Source organism: Haliotis rufescens, unplaced genomic scaffold, assembly GCF_023055435.1.
Source record: "Haliotis rufescens isolate VD_foot unplaced genomic scaffold, xgHalRufe1.0.p SCAF_4, whole genome shotgun sequence".
Classification (NCBI taxonomy): Eukaryota; Metazoa; Mollusca; class Gastropoda; order Lepetellida; family Haliotidae; genus Haliotis; species Haliotis rufescens.
The window spans coordinates 55396081-55419584 of record NW_025964112.1 but is presented as its reverse complement, the minus strand read 5'-3'; the positions used below and the strand labels follow the sequence as shown (position 1 = coordinate 55419584).

At 39.9% G+C, this 23504-nt stretch overlaps 1 protein-coding gene across 2 annotated transcripts in view; it reads right to left on the bottom strand.

Annotated features, from left to right (window-relative positions):
• The window catches only part of LOC124114876 (contactin-like), a 109244-nt gene that overhangs the window by 38807 nt on the left and 46933 nt on the right, over nt 1-23504 (bottom strand). For both annotated transcript variants that reach the window (XM_046475679.2, XM_046475671.2), the window contains 3 exons: nt 9995-10108; nt 7215-7550; nt 6442-6537 (listed from right to left, as the gene is read on the bottom strand). In XM_046475679.2, coding sequence (XP_046331635.2) covers nt 6442-6537; nt 7215-7550; nt 9995-10108 — 546 coding nt within the window. The remainder of the gene's footprint in view (nt 1-6441; nt 6538-7214; nt 7551-9994; nt 10109-23504) is intronic.

Genomic DNA, 23504 nt, shown 5'->3' with positions numbered 1-23504 from the left:
AGTACATGCTGTCGACATATAAGTGATGTATGGAGTACATACTGTCGACATATAAGTGATGTATGGAGTACATGCAGTCGACATTTAAGTGATGTATCGAGTACATACTGTCGACATATAAGTGATGTATGGAGTACATACTGTCGACATTTAAGTGATGTATGGAGTACATGCAGTCGACATATAAGTGATGTATGGAGTACATGCAGTCGACATTTAAGTGATGTATGGAGTACATACTGTCGACATATAAGTGATGTATGGAGTACATGCAGTCGACATTCAAGTGATGTATGGAGTACATACTGTCGACATTTAAGTGATGTATGGAGTACATACTGTCGACATATAAGTGATGTATGGAGTACATGCAGTCGACATTCAAGTGATGTATGGAGTACATACTGTCGACATTTAAGTGATGTATGGAGTACATACTGTCGACATATAAGTGATGTATTGAGTACATGCAGTCGACATTCAAGTGATGTATGGAGTACATACTGTCGACATATAAGTGATGTATGGAGTACATGCAGTCGACATATAAGTGATGTATGGAGTACATACTGTCGACATATAAGTGATGTATGGAGTACATACTGTCGACATTTAAGTGATGTATCGAGTACATGCAGTCGACATTCAAGTGATGTATGGAGTACATACTGTCGACATTTAAGTGATGTATGGAGTACATACTGTCGACATATAAGTGATGTATGGAGTACATACTGTCGACATTTAAGTGATGTATGGAGTACATACTGTCGACATATAAGTGATGTATTGAGTACATGCAGTCGACATATAAGTGATGTATGGAGTACATACTGTCGACATATAAGTGATGTATGGAGTACATGCAGTCGACATATAAGTGATGTATGGAGTACATACTGTCGACATATAAGTGATGTATGGAGTACATACTGTCGACATATAAGTGATGTATCGAGTAATTGCAGTCGACATATAAGTGATGTATGGAGTACATACTGTCGACATATAAGTGATGTATGGAGTACATACTGTCGACATATAAGTGATGTATGGAGTACATGCTGTCGACATTTAAGTGATGTATGGAGTACATACTGTCGACATTTAAGTGATGTATGGAGTACATGCAGTCGACATTCAAGTGATGTATGGAGTACATACTGTCGACATTTAAGTGATGTATGGAGTACATGCAGTAGACATTCAAGTGATGTATGGAGTACATACTGTCGACATTTAAGTGATGTATGGAGTACATACTGTCGACATATAAGTGATGTATGGAGTACATGCAGTCGACATTTAAGTGATGTATGGAGTACATACTGTCGACATATAAGTGATGTATGGAGTACATGCAGTCGACATATAAGTGATGTATTGAGTACATACTGTCGACATTCAAGTGATGTATGGAGTACATACTGTCGACATTTAAGTGATGTATTGAGTACATACTGTCGACATTTAAGTGATGTATGGAGTACATGCAGTCGACATATAAGTGATGTATTGAGTACATACTGTCGACATTCAAGTGATGTATGGAGTACATACTGTCGACATTTAAGTGATGTATGGAGTACATACTGTCGACATTTAAGTGATGTATGGAGTACATGCAGTCGACATTTAAGTGATGTATCGAGTACATGCAGTCGACATTCAAGTGATGTATGGAGTACATACTGTCGACATATAAGTGATGTATGGAGTACATACTGTCGACATATAAGTGATGTATGGAGTACATACTGTCGACATATAAGTGATGTATGGAGTACATACTGTCGACATATAAGTGATGTATTGAGTACATACTGTCGACATATAAGTGATGTATGGAGTACATGCAGTCGACATATAAGTGATGTATGGAGTACATACTGTCGACATATAAGTGATGTATGGAGTACATGCAGTCGACATATAAGTGATGTATGGAGTACATACTGTCGACATATAAGTGATGTATGGAGTACATGCAGTCGACATTTAAGTGATGTATGGAGTACATACTGTCGACATTTAAGTGATGTATGGAGTACATACTGTCGACATATAAGTGATGTATGGAGTACATACTGTCGACATTTAAGTGATGTATGGAGTACATACTGTCGACATATAAGTGATGTATGGAGTACATGCAGTCGACATTCAAGTGATGTATGGAGTACATACTGTCGACATTTAAGTGATGTATGGAGTACATACTGTCGACATATAAGTGATGTATGGAGTACATGCAGTCGACATATAAGTGATGTATGGAGTACATACTGTCGACATATAAGTGATGTATGGAGTACATGCAGTCGACATTTAAGTGATGTATCGAGTACATGCAGTCGACATTCAAGTGATGTATGGAGTACATACTGTCGACATATAAGTGATGTATGGAGTACATACTGTCGACATATAAGTGATGTATGGAGTACATGTAGTCGACATTTAAGTGATGTATGGAGTACATGCAGTCGACATTTAAGTGATGTATGGAGTACATGCAGTCGACATTCAAGTGATGTATGGAGTACATACTGTCGACATATAAGTGATGTATGGGGTACATACTGTCGACATTTAAGTGATGTATGGAGTACATGCAGTCGACATTTAAGTGATGTATGGAGTACATACAGTCGACATATAAGTGATGTATGGAGTACATACTGTCGACATATAAGTGATGTATGGAGTACATACAGTCGACATATAAGTGATGTATGGAGTACATACTGTCGACATATAAGTGATGTATGGAGTACATACTGTCGACATTTAAGTGATGTATGGAGTACATGCAGTCGACATATAAGTGATGTATGGAGTACATACTGTCGACATTTAAGTGATGTATGGAGTACATACTGTCGACATATAAGTGATGTATGGAGTACATGCAGTCGACATTTAAGTGATGTATGGAGTACATGCAGTCGACATATAAGTGATGTATGGAGTACATACTGTCGACATATAAGTGATGTATGGAGTACATACTGTCGACATTTAAGTGATGTATGGAGTACATACTGTCGACATTTAAGTGATGTATGGAGTACATACAGTCGACATATAAGTGATGTATGGAGTACATGCAGTCGACATTTAAGTGATGTATGGAGTACATGCTGTCGACATATAAGTGATGTATGGAGTACATACTGTCGACATTTAAGTGATGTATGGAGTACATACTGTCGACATATAAGTGATGTATGGAGTACATGCTGTCGACATTTAAGTGATGTATGGAGTACATACTGTCGACATATAAGTGATGTATGGAGTACATACTGTCGACATTTAAGTGATGTATGGAGTACATGCAGTCGACATTCAAGTGATGTATGGAGTACATACTGTCGACATTTAAGTGATGTATGGAGTACATACTGTCGACATTTAAGTGATGTATGGAGTACATGCAGTCGACATATAAGTGATGTATTGAGTACATACTGTCGACATTTAAGTGATGTATGGAGTACATGCAGTCGACATATAAGTGATGTATGGAGTACATGCAGTCGACATTCAAGTGATGTATGGAGTACATACTGTCGACATTTAAGTGATGTATGGAGTACATGCTGTCGACATTTAAGTGATGTATGGAGTACATACTGTCGACATATAAGTGATGTATTGAGTACATGCTGTCGACATTTAAGTGATGTATGGGGTACATACTGTCGACATATAAGTGATGTATGGGGTACATGCTGTCGACATATAAGTGATGTATTGAGTACATACTGTCGACATATAAGTGATGTATTGAGTACATACTGTCGACATATAAGTGATGTATGGAGTACATGCAGTCGACATTCAAGTGATGTATGGAGTACATGCTGTCGACATTTAAGTGATGTATTGAGTACATGCTGTCGACATTTAAGTGATGTATGGGGTACATACTGTCGACATATAAGTGATGTATGGAGTACATACTGTCGACATATAAGTGATGTATGGGGTACATGCTGTCGACATATAAGTGATGTATGGGGTACATGCTGTCGACATTTAAGTGATGTATGGAGTACATGCTGTCGACATTTAAGTGATGTATGGGGTACATACTGTCGACATATAAGTGATGTATGGAGTACATGCTGTCGACATATAAGTGATGTATGGAGTACATACTGTCGACATATAAGTGATGTATTGAGTACATACTGTCGACATTTAAGTGATGTATGGGGTACATGCAGTCGACATATAAGTGATGTATTGAGTACATACTGTCGACATTCAAGTGATGTATGGAGTACATACTGTCGACATTCAAGTGATGTATTGAGTACATACTGTCGACATTTAAGTGATGTATGGAGTACATGCTGTCGACATTTAAGTGATGTATGGAGTACATACTGTCGACATATAAGTGATGTATGGAGTACATACTGTCGACATATAAGTGATGTATGGAGTACATACTGTCGACATATAAGTGATGTATGGAGTACATGCAGTCGACATTTAAGTGATGTATGGAGTACATGCAGTCGACATTTAAGTGATGTATGGAGTACATACTGTCGACATATAAGTGATGTATGGAGTACATACTGTCGACATTTAAGTGATGTATGGGGTACATACTGTCGACATTTAAGTGATGTATGGAGTACATACTGTCGACATATAAGTGATGTATTGAGTACATACTGTCGACATATAAGTGATGTATCGAGAACATACTGTCGACATATAAGTGATGTATGGAGTACATACTGTCGACATATAAGTGATGTATGGAGTACATACTGTCGACATTTAAGTGATGTATGGAGTACATACTGTCGACATATAAGTGATGTATGGAGTACATGCAGTCGACATTTAAGTGATGTATGGAGTACATGCAGTCGACATATAAGTGATGTATTGAGTACATACTGTCGACATTTAAGTGATGTATGGAGTACATGCAGTCGACATATAAGTGATGTATGGAGTACATACTGTCGACATATAAGTGATGTATCGAGAACATACTGTCGACATATAAGTGATGTATGGAGTACATACTGTCGACATATAAGTGATGTATGGAGTACATACTGTCGACATTTAAGTGATGTATGGAGTACATACTGTCGACATATAAGTGATGTATGGAGTACATGCAGTCGACATATAAGTGATGTATGGAGTACATACTGTCGACATTTAAGTGATGTATGGAGTACATACTGTCGACATATAAGTGATGTATTGAGTACATACTGTCGACATATAAGTGATGTATCGAGAACATACTGTCGACATATAAGTGATGTATGGAGTACATACTGTCGACATATAAGTGATGTATGGAGTACATACTGTCGACATTTAAGTGATGTATGGAGTACATACTGTCGACATATAAGTGATGTATGGAGTACATGCAGTCGACATTTAAGTGATGTATGGAGTACATGCAGTCGACATATAAGTGATGTATTGAGTACATACTGTCGACATTTAAGTGATGTATGGAGTACATGCAGTCGACATATAAGTGATGTATGGAGTACATACTGTCGACATATAAGTGATGTATTGAGTACATACTGTCGACATTTAAGTGATGTATGGAGTACATGCAGTCGACATATAAGTGATGTATTGAGTACATACTGTCGACATTCAAGTGATGTATGGAGTACATACTGTCGACATTCAAGTGATGTATTGAGTACATACTGTCGACATTTAAGTGATGTATGGAGTACATGCTGTCGACATTTAAGTGATGTATGGAGTACATACTGTCGACATATAAGTGATGTATGGAGTACATACTGTCGACATATAAGTGATGTATGGAGTACATACTGTCGACATATAAGTGATGTATTGAGTACATACTGTCGACATATAAGTGATGTATCGAGAACATACTGTCGACATATAAGTGATGTATGGAGTACATACTGTCGACATATAAGTGATGTATGGAGTACATACTGTCGACATTTAAGTGATGTATGGAGTACATACTGTCGACATATAAGTGATGTATGGAGTACATGCAGTCGACATTTAAGTGATGTATGGAGTACATGCAGTCGACATATAAGTGATGTATGGAGTACATACTGTCGACATATAAGTGATGTATGGAGTACATGCAGTCGACATATAAGTGATGTATCGAGTACATGCAGTCGACATTTAAGTGATGTATGGAGTACATACTGTCGACATATAAGTGATGTATGGAGTACATGCTGTCGACATATAAGTGATGTATCGAGTACATACTGTCGACATATAAGTGATGTATGGAGTACATACTGTCGACATATAAGTGATGTATTGAGTACATGCTGTCGACATTTAAGTGATGTATGGGGTACATACAGTCAACATGATGAATAGATGGCATGAGTGAATTAATACCTTCAAAGTGTGAATAGCACTTACCTGGATTGAAGTTCGGGGGGTTACAGCTGACGACAGTGCCCTGGTAGAGAGGGGCTCGCACCGCTCCCGGGGGGTCATTAGAGAACTCATATAGGTCTGAAAGTGGAAGTTAGTTATAGGTATATGGACGGCTAAGTATACGGACGTGGTGCTCAGTAACTGTTGAATAGCGTATATATATATACGCTAGACAACCTGTGTCTCTTGGTGTCTCGTTGGTTTGTAAGATACACTTTGTCGTCATACGATACATATCGCGATAGCGAGGTCTTGATACGATACACAGTACGATGCGCATTACGATAGTACAAAAGGACGCTTGTGCTGAGAGACATACATGTACTCAATTATCAAAGGAAATTAAAAGAAGCCCAAATAAAACATATTAAGTAGATTTTAGCCAATTAATTAAAAGGTGGCTGGAGGCATCTTGTGCATTCCGGCAGGAAATGGCATTCTAAAATTATTTTACAATTTTACTTGGGTACCTTATATACTGCTCAAAAGAAGTTAAGGGCCACGTCGTGACGTGACAGATGAACTATAGAAATATGAAAGATTCGAGTGATCCTGTACTTCTTTTGAGTAACATATATAACTTACCATATTGTATGATATCGTGGCACAGAATATCGAGTCATACCGAAAATAACATAAAACATATTAAATAAAAATAGGTTTACAATTTAAAAAATGTCTGCCCAAATTTATGCGCTACTGAGTGCGTTTGACTTCATGTACTTGTTTGTTTGTTTGTTGTTGACGCTACTTACACCCAAAGGAAACCTGGATGGGGTCACTCAAAATTATGCCCTTCTCGTTCTCGGCAGCACATTGGAAGTCCCCCACGTCTTGTGTAGCGCTTGGGTTGACAAAGGTCAACTTCCCATTGGTCAGGGTGTAGCGTGAACTTGTCTGTGACGTCACCTGCCGCCATGCACCTTCAGTATCTTTCTTCATCCATCGGTAGGTGGGGAGGGGGTGTCCCGAGGCCGCACACTCGATAAATGCATCCAAAGTCGTGCCCACAACTACCAGGTCACTCGGGGTGATAGAGAACTTGGGACCCTTCACAATGTCGTTAAGGTCGGTGGCCGTCGTTCCATAACCTGGGTGATGGGAGCAATGTTATTCATGACGCCCCCTGGGGATTCCGTGTTAGAATTGGTCCACAGCTTGGAATCCTCGCGTGGAGGTAAGCATGGTGTACTGGTGACATATTCATACACGGAATCTCCACGTGATGGCGAGCATAAAATATATTGTGGACCTACTCTCCCTAAAGGAATCCAAACTTTCTTAAAAGTATTGTGAAATTATTGACATCAAATTACCTTTATCACAATTGTTTTGTCTTTTCATAAGGGGAATTTCCCATGACATCGTCATAATAATAATCATCGTCACAATGATAATCATCGTCATTATAATAACGCCCAAATGATAATATAATGATAATAATCGTCATAATGATAATCATCCTTATGATAATAATCATCGTCATAATGATAATCATCCTCATAATGATAATCAACCTTATAATGATAATCACCGTCATAATGATAATCATCGTCATAATTATAATCATCGTCATAATGATAATCAACCTTATAATGATAATCATCGTCATAATGATAATCATCCTTATTATAATAATCATAGTCATAATGATAATCAACCTTATAATGATAATCATCGTCATAATGATAATCAACCTTATAATGATAATCATCGTCATAATGATAATCATCGTCATAATGATAATCATCGTCATAATGATAATCAACCTTATAATGATAATCATCGTCATAATGATAATCATCGTCATAATGATAATCAACCTTATAATGATAATCATCCTCATAATGATAATCATCGTCATAATGATAATCACACTTATAATGATAATCATCGTCATAATGATAATCATCGTCATAATGATAATCATCGTCATAATGATAATCAACCTTATAATGATAATCATCGTCATAATGATAATCATCCTTATAATGATAATCATCGTTATAATGATAATCAACCTTATAATGATAATCATCGTCATAATGATAATCAACCTTATAATGATAATCACCGTCATAATGATAATCATCGTCATAATGATAATCAACCTTATAATGATAATCATCGTCATAATGATAATCATCGTCATAATGATAATCAACCTTATAATGATAATCATCCTCATAATGATAATCATCGTCATAATGATAATCACACTTATAATGATAATCATCGTCATAATGATAATCATCGTCATAATGATAATCATCGTCATAATGATAATCAACCTTATAATGATAATCATCGTCATAATGATAATCATCCTTATAATGATAATCATCGTTATAATGATAATCAACCTTATAATGATAATCATCGTCATAATGATAATCAACCTTATAATGATAATCACCGTCATAATGATAATCATCCTAATAATTATAATCATCGTCATAATGATAATCAACCTTATAATGATAATCATCGTCATAATGATAATCATCCTTATTATAATAATCATAGTCATAATGATAATCAACCTTATAATGATAATCATCGTCATAATGATAATCATCGTCATAATGATAATCATCGTCATAATGATAATCAACCTTTTAATGATAATCATCGTCATAATGATAATCAACCTTATAATGATAATCATCGTCATAATGATAATCAACCTTATAATGATAATCATCGTCATAATGATAATCATCGTCATAATGATAATCAACCTTATAATGATAATCATCCTTATAATGATAATCATCGTCATAATGATAATCATCCTTATAATGATAATCATCGTCATAATGATAATCATCCTTATAATGATAATCATCGTTATAATGATAATCAACCTTATAATGATAATCATCGTCATAGTGATAATCATCCTTATCATGATAATCATCGTCATAATGATAATCAACCTTATAATGATAATAATCGTCATAATGATAATCAACTTTATAATGATAATCATCGTCATAATGATAATCATCCTTATAATGATAATCATCGTCATAATGATAATCAACCTTATAATGATAATCATCCTTATAATGATAATCATCGTCAGAATGATAATCAACCTTATAATGATAATCATCGTCATAATGATAATCATCCTTATAATGATAATCATCGTCATAATGATAATCATCCTTATGATGATAGTCATCGTCATAATGATAATCATCCTTATAATGATAATCATCGTTATAATGATAATCAACCTTATAATGATAATCATCGTCATAGTGATAATCATCCTTATTATGATAATCATAGTCATAATGATAATCATCCTTATAATGATAATCATCGTCATAATGATAATCATCCTTATAATGATAATCATCGTCATAATGATAATCAACCTTATAATGATAATCATCGTCATAATGATAATCATCCTTATAATGATAATCATCGTCCATCATGATACGTCAAACCTAATAACAATATGATAGTGATGATGATGATGATGATGATGATCCTCACGACGACTACAAAGGTTACTGACTGTGGTCCCTGGCCGCCTGGATGATCCTGTACGCCTCATTCAGGCTGATCTCACAGATGAAGGGGAGGCTGACGTCCGCCGACTCCCGACCCCACGCAAATCTCGTCCCAGGGGCTGAGAAAAAATATTGAAACAGATATCAATAAGTTAATACTCATGTCAACGTCTTACCTGACACGATATGTACTTAGCAGTATGTTCAACATTATATACAGACTACATCACAGACGAGAAGTCATATTGAAATTGACATGGACATGTTGGTGCAAATACATGGACATGTTGGTGCAAATACATGGACATGTTGGTGCCAATACATGGACATGTTGGTGCAAATACATGGACATGTTGGTGCAAATACATGGACATGTTGGTGCCAATACATGGACATGTTGGTGCAAATACATGGACATGTTGGTGCAAATACATGGACATGTTGGTGCAAATACATGGACATGTTGGTGCAAATACATGGACGTGTTGATGTCAGGACATGGACATGTTGGTGCAAATACATGGACATGTTGATGCCAATACATGGACATGTTGGTGCAAATACATGGACATGTTGGTGCAAATACATGGACATGTTGATGTCAGTACATGGACATGTTGGTGCAAATACATGGACATGTTGATGCCAATACATGGACATGTTGGTGCAAATACATGGACATGTTGGTGTCAATATATGGACATGTTGGTGCAAATACATGGACATGTTGGTGTGAATACATGGACATGTTGGTGTCAATACATGGACATGCTGGTGCAAATACATCGACATGTTGGTGCCAATACATGGACATGTTGGTGCAAATACATGGACATGCTGGTGCAAATACATGGACATGTCGGTGCCAATACATGGACATGTTGGTGCCAATACATGGACATGATGGTGCAAATACATGGACATGTTGGTGCAAATCATGGACATGTTGATGTCAGTACATGGACATGTTGGTGTGAATACATGGACATGTTGGTGTCAGTACATGGTCATGTTGGTACAAATCATGGACATGTTGGTGTCAATACATGAACAATGCTGGTGCAAATACATGGACATGTTGGTGCAAATACATGGACATGTTGATGTCAATACATGGGTATGTTGATGTCAATTCATGGGCATGTTGATGTCAATTCATGGACATGTTGGTGCAAATACATGGACATGTTGGTGTCAGTACATGGACATGTTGGTGTCAATACATGGACATGTTGGTGCAAATACATGGTCATGTTGGTACAAATCATGGACATGTTGGTGTCAATACATTGACATGTTGGTGCAAATACATGGACATGTTGATGTCAATTCATGGACATGTTGATGTCAATTCATGGGCATGTTGGTGTCAATTCATGGACATGTTGGTGTCAGTACATGGACATGTTGGTGCAAATACATGGACATGTTGGTGTCAATTCATGGGCATGTTGATGTCAATTCATGGGCATGTTGATGTCAATTCATGGGCATGTTGATGCCAATTCATGGACATGTTGGTGTCAGTACATGGACATGTTGGTGCAAATACATGGACATGTTGATGTCAATTCATGGGCATGTTGATGTCAATTCATGGACATGTTGGTGTCAGTACGTGGACATGTTGGTGTCAGTACATGGACATGTTGGTGCAAATACATGGACATGTTGATGTCAATTCATGGGCATGTTGATGTCAAATCATGGACATGTTGGTGTCAATACATTGACAGGTTGGTGCAAATACATGGACATGTTGGTGCAAATACATGGACATGTTGGTGCAAATACATGGACATGTTGATGTCAATTCATGGGCATGTTGGTGGCAATTCATGGACATGTTTGTGTCAGTACATGGACATATTGGTGTCAGTACATGGACATGTTGGTGCAAATACATGGACATGTTGATGTCAATTCATGGGCATGTTGATGTCAAATCATGGACATGTTGGTGCCAATACATGGACATGTTGGTGCAAATACATGGACATGCTGGTGCAAATACATGGACATGTTGGTGCCAATACATGGACATGTTGGTGCCAATACATGGACATGCTGGTGCAAATACATGGACATGTTGGTGCAAATCATGGACATGTTGATGTCAGTACATGGACATGTTGGTGTGAATACATGGACATGTTGGTGTCAGTACATGGTCATGTTGGTACAAATCATGGACATGTTGGTGTCAATACATGGACATGCTGGTGCAAATACATGGACATGTTGGTGCCAATACATGGACATGTTGATGTCAATACATGGGCATGTTGATGTCAATTCATGGGCATGTTGATGTCAATTCATGGACATTTTGGTGCAAATACATGGACATGTTGGTGTCAGTACATGGACATGTTGGTGTCAATACATGGACATGTTGGTGCAAATACATGGTCATGTTGGTACAAATCATGGACATGTTGGTGTCAATACATTGACATGTTGGTGCAAATACATGGACATGTTGATGTCAATTCATGGACATGTTGATGTCAATTCATGGGCATGTTGGTGTCAATTCATGGACATGTTGGTGTCAGTACATTGACATGTTGGTGCAAATACATGGACATGTTGGTGTCAATTCATGGGCATGTTGATGTCAATTCATGGGCATGTTGATGCCAATTCATGGACATGTTGGTGTCAGTACATGGACATGTTGGTGCAAATACATGGACATGTTGGTGTCAATTCATGGGCATGTTGATGTCAATTCATGGACATGTTGGTGTCAGTACATGGACATGTTGGTGTCAGTACATGGACATGTTGGTGCAAATACATGGACAAGTTGATGTCAATTCATGGGCATGTTGATGTCAAATCATGGACATGTTGGTGTCAATACATTGACATTTGGTGCAAATACATGGACATGTTGGTGCCAATACATGGACATGTTGGTGCAAATACATGGACATGTTGGTGTCAATTCATGGGCATGTTGATGTCAATTCATGGGCATGTTGATGTCAAATCATGGACATGTTGGTGTCAATACATTGACATTTGGTGCAAATACATGGACATGTTGGTGCCAACACATGGACATGTTGGTGCAAATACATGGACATGTTGGTGTCAATTCATGGGCATGTTGATGTCAATTCATGGGCATGTTGATGTCAATACATTGACATTTGGTGCAAATACATGGACATGTTGGTGCCAACACATGGACATGCTGGTGCAAATACATGGACATGTTGGTGCAAATCATGGACATGTTGGTGTCAATACATTGACATGTTGGTGCAAATACATGGACATGTTGGTGCCAATACATGGACATGTTGGTGCAAATACATGGACATGCTGGTGCAAATACATGGACATGTTGGTGCCAATACATGGACATGTTGGTGCCAATACATGGACATGCTGGTGCAAATACATGGACATGTTGGTGGAAATCATGGACACGTTGATGTCAGTACATGGACATGTTGGTGTGAATACATGGACATGTTGGTGTCAGTACATGGTCATGTTGGTACAAATCATGGACATGTTGGTGTCAATACATGGACATGCTGGTGCAAATACATGGACATGTTGATGTCAATACATGGGCATGTTGATGTCAATTCATGGGCATGTTGATGTCAATTCATGGACATGTTGGTGCAAATACATGGACATGTTGGTGTCAGTACATGGACATGTTGGTGTCAATACATGGACATGTTGGTGCAAATACATGGTCATGTTGGTACAAATCATGGACATGTTGGTGTCAATACATTGACATGTTGGTGCAAATACATGGACATGTTGATGTCAATTCATGGACATGTTGATGTCAATTCATGGGCATGTTGGTGTCAATTCATGGACATGTTGGTGTCAGTACATGGACATGTTGGTGCAAATACATGGTCATGTTGGTACAAATCATGGGCATGTTGGTGTCAATACATTGACATGTTGGTGCAAATACATGGACATGTTGATGTCAATTCATGGACATGTTGATGTCAATTCATGGGCATGTTGGTGTCAATTCATGGACATGTTGGTGTCAGTACATTGACATGTTGGTGCAAATACATGGACATGTTGGTGTCAATTCATGGGCATGTTGATGTCAATTCATGGGCATGTTGATGTCAATTCATGGGCATGTTGATGCCAATTGATGGACATGTTGGTGTCAGTACATGGACATGTTGGTGTCAGTACATTGACATGTTGGTGCAAATACATGGACATGTTGGTGTCAATACATTGACATGTTGGTGCAAATACATGGACATGTTGATGTCAATTCATGGACATGTTGATGTCAATTCATGGGCATGTTGGTGTCAATTCATGGACATGTTGGTGTCAGTACATTGACATGTTGGTGCAAATACATGGACATGTTGGTGTCAATTCATGGGCATGTTGATGTCAATTCATGGGCATGTTGATGCCAATTCATGGACATGTTGGTGTCAGTACATGGACATGTTGGTGCAAATACATGGACATGTTGGTGTCAATTCATGGGCATGTTGATGTCAATTCATGGACATGTTGGTGTCAGTACATGGACATGTTGGTGTCAGTACATGGACATGTTGGTGCAAATACATGGACAAGTTGATGTCAATTCATGGGCATGTTGATGTCAAATCATGGACATGTTGGTGTCAATACATTGACATTTGGTGCAAATACATGGACATGTTGGTGCCAATACATGGACATGTTGGTGCAAATACATGGACATGTTGGTGTCAATTCATGGGCATGTTGATGTCAATTCATGGGCATGTTGATGTCAAATCATGGACATGTTGGTGTCAATACATTGACATGTTGGTGCAAATACATGGACATGTTGGTGCCAATACATGGACATGTTGGTGCAAATACATGGACATGCTGGTGCAAATACATGGACATGTTGGTGCCAATACATGGACATGTTGGTGCCAATACATGGACATGCTGGTGCAAATACATGGACATGGTGGTGGAAATCATGGACATGTTGATGTCAGTACATGGACATGTTGGTGTGAATACATGGACATGTTGGTGTCAGTACATGGTCATGTTGGTACAAATCATGGACATGTTGGTGTCAATACATGGACATGCTGGTGCAAATACATGGACATGTTGGTGCAAATACATGGACATGTTGATGTCAATACATGGGCATGTTGATGTCAATTCATGGGCATGTTGATGTCAATTCATGGACATGTTGGTGCAAATACATGGACATGTTGGTGTCAGTACATGGACATGTTGGTGCAAATACATGGTCATGTTGGTACAAATCATGGACATGTTGGTGTCAATACATTGACATGTTGGTGCAAATACATGGACATGTTGATGTCAATTCATGGGCATGTTGGTGTCAGTACATGGACATGTTGGTGCAAATACATGGACATGTTGGTGTCAATTCATGGGCATGTTGATGTCAATTCATGGGCATGTTGATGTCAATTCATGGGCATGTTGATGTCAATTCATGGACATGTTGGTGTCAGTACATGGACATGTTGGTGTCAATACATGGGCATGTTGATGTCAATTCATGGGCATGTTGATGCCAATTCATGGACATGTTGGTGCAAATACATGGACATGTTGGTACAAATACATGGACATGTTGGTGCAAATACATGGACATGTTGGTGCAAATACATGGACATGTTGATGTCAGTACATGGACATGTTGGTGTGAATACATGGACATGTTGGTGTCAGTACATGGTCATGTTGGTACAAATCATGGACATGGTGGTGTCAATACATGAACAATGCTGGTGCAAATACATGGACATGTTGGTGCAAATACATGGACATGTTGATGTCAATACATGGGTATGTTGATGTCAATTCATGGGCATGTTGATGTCAATTCATGGACATGTTGGTGCAAATACATGGACATGTTGGTGTCAGTACATGGACATGTTGGTGTCAATACATGGACATGTTGGTGCAAATACATGGTCATGTTGGTACAAATCATGGACATGTTGGTGTCAATACATTGACATGTTGGTGCAAATACATGGACATGTTGATGTCAATTCATGGACATGTTGATGTCAATTCATGGGCATGTTGGTGTCAATTCATGGACATGTTGGTGTCAGTACATGGACATGTTGGTGCAAATACATGGACATGTTGGTGTCAATTCATGGGCATGTTGATGTCAATTCATGGGCATGTTGATGTCAATTCATGGGCATGTTGATGCCAATTCATGGACATGTTGGTGTCAGTACATGGACATGTTGGTGCAAATACATGGACATGTTGATGTCAATTCATGGGCATGTTGATGTCAATTCATGGACATGTTGGTGTCAGTACATGGACATGTTGGTGTCAGTACATGGACATGTTGGTGCAAATACATGGACATGTTGATGTCAATTCATGGGCATGTTGATGTCAAATCATGGACATGTTGGTGTCAATACATTGACAGGTTGGTGCAAATACATGGACATGTTGGTGCAAATACATGGACATGTTGGTGCAAATACATGGACATGTTGATGTCAATTCATGGGCATGTTGGTGGCAATTCATGGACATGTTTGTGTCAGTACATGGACATATTGGTGTCAGTACATGGACATGTTGGTGCAAATACATGGACATGTTGATGTCAATTCATGGGCATGTTGATGTCAAATCATGGACATGTTGGTGCCAATACATGGACATGTTGGTGCAAATACATGGACATGCTGGTGCAAATACATGGACATGTTGGTGCCAATACATGGACATGTTGGTGCCAATACATGGACATGCTGGTGCAAATACATGGACATGTTGGTGCAAATCATGGACATGTTGATGTCAGTACATGGACATGTTGGTGTGAATACATGGACATGTTGGTGTCAGTACATGGTCATGTTGGTACAAATCATGGACATGTTGGTGTCAATACATGGACATGCTGGTGCAAATACATGGACATGTTGGTGCCAATACATGGACATGTTGATGTCAATACATGGGCATGTTGATGTCAATTCATGGGCATGTTGATGTCAATTCATGGACATTTTGGTGCAAATACATGGACATGTTGGTGTCAGTACATGGACATGTTGGTGTCAATACATGGACATGTTGGTGCAAATACATGGTCATGTTGGTACAAATCATGAACATGTTGGTGTCAATACATTGACATGTTGGTGCAAATACATGGACATGTTGATGTCAATTCATGGACATGTTGATGTCAATTCATGGGCATGTTGGTGTCAATTCATGGACATGTTGGTGTCAGTACATTGACATGTTGGTGCAAATACATGGACATGTTGGTGTCAATTCATGGGCATGTTGATGTCAATTCATGGGCATGTTGATGCCAATTCATGGACATGTTGGTGTCAGTACATGGACATGTTGGTGCAAATACATGGACATGTTGGTGTCAATTCATGGGCATGTTGATGTCAATTCATGGACATGTTGGTGTCAGTACATGGACATGTTGGTGTCAGTACATGGACATGTTGGTGCAAATACATGGACAAGTTGATGTCCATTCATGGGCATGTTGATGTCAAATCATGGACATGTTGGTGTCAATACATTGACATTTGGTGCAAATACATGGACATGTTGGTGCCAATACATGGACATGTTGGTGCAAATACATGGACATGTTGGTGTCAATTCATGGGCATGTTGATGTCAATTCATGGGCATGTTGATGTCAAATCATGGACATGTTGGTGTCAATACATTGACATTTGGTGCAAATACATGGACATGTTGGTGCCAACACATGGACATGTTGGTGCAAATACATGGACATGTTGGTGTCAATTCATGGGCATGTTGATGTCAATTCATGGGCATGTTGATGTCAATACATTGACATTTGGTGCAAATACAAGGACATGTTGGTGCCAACACATGGACATGCTGGTGCAAATACATGGACATGTTGGTGCAAATCATGGACATGTTGGTGTCAATACATTGACATGTTGGTGCAAATACATGGACATGTTGGTGCCAATACATGGACATGTTGGTGCAAATACATGGACATGCTGGTGCAAATACATGGACATGTTGGTGCCAATACATGGACATGTTGGTGCCAATACATGGACATGCTGGTGCAAATACATGGACATGTTGGTGGAAATCATGGACATGTTGATGTCAGTACATGGACATGTTGGTGTGAATACATGGACATGTTGGTGTCAGTACATGGTCATGTTGGTACAAATCATGGACATGTTGGTGTCAATACATGGACATGCTGGTGTCAATACATGGACATGTTGGTGCAAATACATGGTCATGTTGGTACAAATCATGGACATGTTGGTGTCAATACATTGACATGTTGGTGCAAATACATGGACATGTTGATGTCAATTCATGGACATGTTGATGTCAATTCATGGGCATGTTGGTGTCAATTCATGGACATGTTGGTGTCAGTACATGGACATGTTGGTGCAAATACATGGTCATGTTGGGACAAATCATGGGCATGTTGGTGTCAATACATTGACATGTTGGTGCAAATACATGGACATGTTGATGTCAATTCATGGACATGTTGATGTCAATTCATGGGCATGTTGGTGTCAATTCATGGACATGTTGGTGTCAGTACATTGACATGTTGGTGCAAATACATGGACATGTTGGTGTCAATTCATGGGCATGTTGATATCAATTCATGGGCATGTTGATGTCAATTCATGGGCATGTTGATGCCAATTGATGGACATGTTGGTGTCAGTACATGGACATGTTGGTGTCAGTACATGGACATGTTGGTGCAAATACATGGACATGTTGGTGTCAATACATTGACATGTTGGTGCAAATACATGGACATGTTGATGTCAATTCATGGACATGTTGATGTCAATTCATGGGCATGTTGGTGTCAATTCATGGACATGTTGGTGTCAGTACATTGACATGTTGGTGCAAATACATGGACATGTTGGTGTCAATTCATGGGCATGTTGATGTCAATTCATGGGCATGTTGATGCCAATTCATGGACATGTTGGTGTCAGTACATGGACATGTTGGTGCAAATACATGGACATGTTGGTGTCAATTCATGGGCATGTTGATGTCAATTCATGGACATGTTGGTGTCAGTACATGGACATGTTGGTGTCAGTACATGGACATGTTGGTGCAAATACATGGACAAGTTGATGTCAATTCATGGGCATGTTGATGTCAAATCATGGACATGTTGGTGTCAATACATTGACATTTGGTGCAAATACATGGACATGTTGGTGCCAATACATGGACATGTTGGTGCAAATACATGGACATGTTGGTGTCAATTCATGGGCATGTTGATGTCAATTCATGGGCATGTTGATGTCAAATCATGGACATGTTGGTGTCAATACATTGACATGTTGGTGCAAATACATGGACATGTTGGTGCCAATACATGGACATGTTGGTGCAAATACATGGACATGCTGGTGCAAATACATGGACATGTTGGTGCCAATACATGGACATGTTGGTGCCAATACATGGACATGCTGGTGCAAATACATGGACATGGTGGTGGAAATCATGGACATGTTGATGTCAGTACATGGACATGTTGGTGTGAATACATGGACATGTTGGTGTCAGTACATGGTCATGTTGGTACAAATCATGGACATGTTGGTGTCAATACATGGACATGCTGGTGCAAATACATGGACATGTTGGTGCAAATACATGGACATGTTGATGTCAATACATGGGCATGTTGATGTCAATTCATGGGCATGTTGATGTCAATTCATGGACATGTTGGTGCAAATACATGGACATGTTGGTGTCAGTACATGGACATGTTGGTGTCAATACATGGACATGTTGGTGCAAATACATGGTCATGTTGGTACAAATCATGGACATGTTGGTGTCAATACATTGACATGTTGGTGCAAATACATGGACATGTTGATGTCAATTCATGGGCATGTTGGTGTCAGTACATGGACATGTTGGTGCAAATACATGGACATGTTGGTGTCAATTCATTGGCATGTTGATGTCAATTCATGGGCATGTTGATGTCAATTCATGGGCATGTTGATGTCAATTCATGGACATGTTGGTGTCAGTACATGGACATGTTGGTGTCAATACATGGGCATGTTGATGTCAATTCATGGGCATGTTGATGCCAATTCATGGACATGTTGGTGCAAATACATGGACATGTTGGTACAAATACATGGACATGTTGGTGCAAATACATGGACATGTTGGTGTCAATTCATGGGCATGTTGATGCCAATTCATGGGCATGTTGATGTCAATTCATGGGCATGTTGATGTCAATTCATGGACATGTTGGTGTCAGTACATGGACATGTTGTTGCAAATACATGGACATGTTGGTGCAAATACATGGACATGTTGGTGTCAATACATTGCAGATACCAACTGTATAATATGATTTGCGTCACAAATAGCTATTGCATCCCAACCACCCACTGAATTCCCACTACCCACTGAATCCCCACTACCCACGGAATCCCCGCTACCTACTGCATCTTCACTTCCCACTGAAACCCAACCACCAACTACATCTTCACTACCCACTGAATTCCCACTACCCACGGAATCCCCACTACCTACTGCATCTTCACTTCCCACTGAAACCCAACCACCAACTACATCTTCACTACCCATTGATCTCCACTACCCACTGAATTCCCACTACCCACTGCATCTTAAGTACCTACTGAATTCCTACTACCAACTGAATTCCCACTACCTACTGAATCCCCACTACCAACTGCATCTTCACTACCCATTGAATTTCCACTGCCAGCCGCATCTTCACTACCCACTGAATTCCCACAACCCACTGAATCCCCACTACCTACTGAATCCCCACGACCCACTGCATCTTCACAACCCACTGAATCCCCACGACCCACTGAATCCCCACTACCTACTGCATCTTCACTACCCACTGAATTCCCACAACCCACAGAATCCCCACTACCTACTGCATCTGCACAACCCACTGAATCCCCACTACCTACTGCATCTTCACTACCCACTGAATTCCCACAGCCCACTGATTCCCCACTACCTACTGCATCTTCACAACCCACTGAATCCCCACTACCTACTGCATCTTCACAACCCACTGATTCCCCACTACCTGCTGCATCTTCACTACCCACTGAATCCCCACTACCTACTGCATCTTAAGTACCTACTGAATCCCCACTACCTACGGCATCTTCACTACCCACTGAATCCCCACTACCTACTGCATCTTAAGTACCTACTGAATCCCCACTACCTACTGCATCTTCACTACCCACTGAATTCCCACAACCCACTGATTCCCCACTACCTACTGCATCTTCACAACCCACTGAATCCCCACTACCTACTGCATCTTCACAACCCACTGATTCCCCACTACCTACTGCATCTTCACTACCCACTGAATCCCCACTACCTACTGCATCTTAAGTACCTACTGAATCCCCACTACCTACTGCATCTTCACTACCCACTGAATTCCCACAACCCACTGATTCCCCACTACCTACTGCATCTTCACAACCCACTGATTCCCCACTACCTACTGCATCTTCACTACCCACTGAATCCCCACTACCTACTGCATCTTAAGTACCTACTGAATCCCCACTACCTACTGCATCTTCACTACCCACTGAATTCCCACAACCCACTGATTCCCCACTACCTACTGCATCTTCACAACCCACTGAATCCCCACTACCTACTGCATCTTCACAACCCACTGATTCCCCACTACCTACTGCATCTTCACTACCCACTGAATCCCAACTACCTACTGCATCTTAAGTACCTACTGAATCCCCACTACCTACTGCATCTTAAGTACCTACTGAATCCCCACGACCCACTGCATCTTAAGTACCTACTGAATCCCCACTACCTACTGCATCTTCACTACCCACTGAATTCCCACAACCCACTGATTCCCCACTACCTACTGCATCTTCACAACCCACTGAATCCCCACTACCTACTGCATCTTCACAACCCACTGATTCCCCACTACCTACTGCATCTTCACTACCCACTGAATCCCCACTACCTACTGCATCTTAAGTACCTACTGAATCCCCACTACCTACTGCATCTTCACTACCCACTGAATCCCCACTACCTACTGCATCTTAAGTACCTACTGAATCCCCACTACCTACTGCATCTTCACTACCCACTGAATTCCCACAACCCACTGATTCCCCACTACCTACTGCATCTTCACAACCCACTGAATCCCCACTACCTACTGCATCTTCACAACCCACTGATTCCCCACTACCTACTGCATCTTCACTACCCACTGAATCCCCACTACCTACTGCATCTTAAGTACCTACTGAATCCCCACTACCTACTGCATCTTAAGTACCTACTGAATCCCCACGACCCACTGCATCTTAAGTACCTACTGAATCCCCACTACCTACTGCATCTTAAGTACCTACTGAATCCCCACTACCCACTGCATCTTAAGTACCTACTGAATCCCCACTACCTACTGCATCTTCACTACCCACTGAATCCCCACTACCTACTGCATCTTAAGTACCTACTGAATCCCCACTACCTACTGCATCTTAAGTACCTACTGAATCCCCACGACCCACTGCATCTTAAGTACCTACTGAATCCCCACTACCTACTGCATCTTAAGTACCTACTGAATCCCCACTACCCACTGCATCTTAAGTACCTACTGATTCCCCACTACCTACTGCATCTTCACTACCCACTGAATCCCCACTACCTACTGCATCTTAAGTACCTACTGAATCCCCACTACCTACTGCATCTTCACTAACCACTGAATCCCCACTACCTACTGCATCTTAAGTACCTACTGAATCCCCACTACCTACTGCATCTTCACTACCCACTGAATTCCCACAACCCACTGATTCCCCACTACCTACTGCATCTTCACAACCCACTGAATCCCCACTACCTACTGCATCTTCACAACCCACTGATTCCCCACTACCTACTGCATCTTCACTACCCACTGAATCCCCACTACCTACTGCATCTTAAGTACCTACTGAATCCCCACTACCTACTGCATCTTAAGTACCTACTGAATCCCCACTACCTACTGCATCTTAAGTACCTACTGAATCCCCACTACCAACTGCATCTTAAGTACCTACTGAATCCCCACTACCTACTGCATCTTAAGTACCTACTGAATCCCCACTACCTACTGCATCTTAAGTACCTACTGAATCCCCACTACCTACTGCATCTTAAGTACCTACTGAATCCCCACGACCCACTGCATCTTAAGTACCTACTGAATCCCCACTACCTACTGCATCTTAAGTACCTACTGAATCCCCACTACCCACTGCATCTTAAGTACCTACTGAATCCCCACTACCCACTGCATCTTAAGTACCTACTGAATCCCCACTACCTACTGCATCTTAA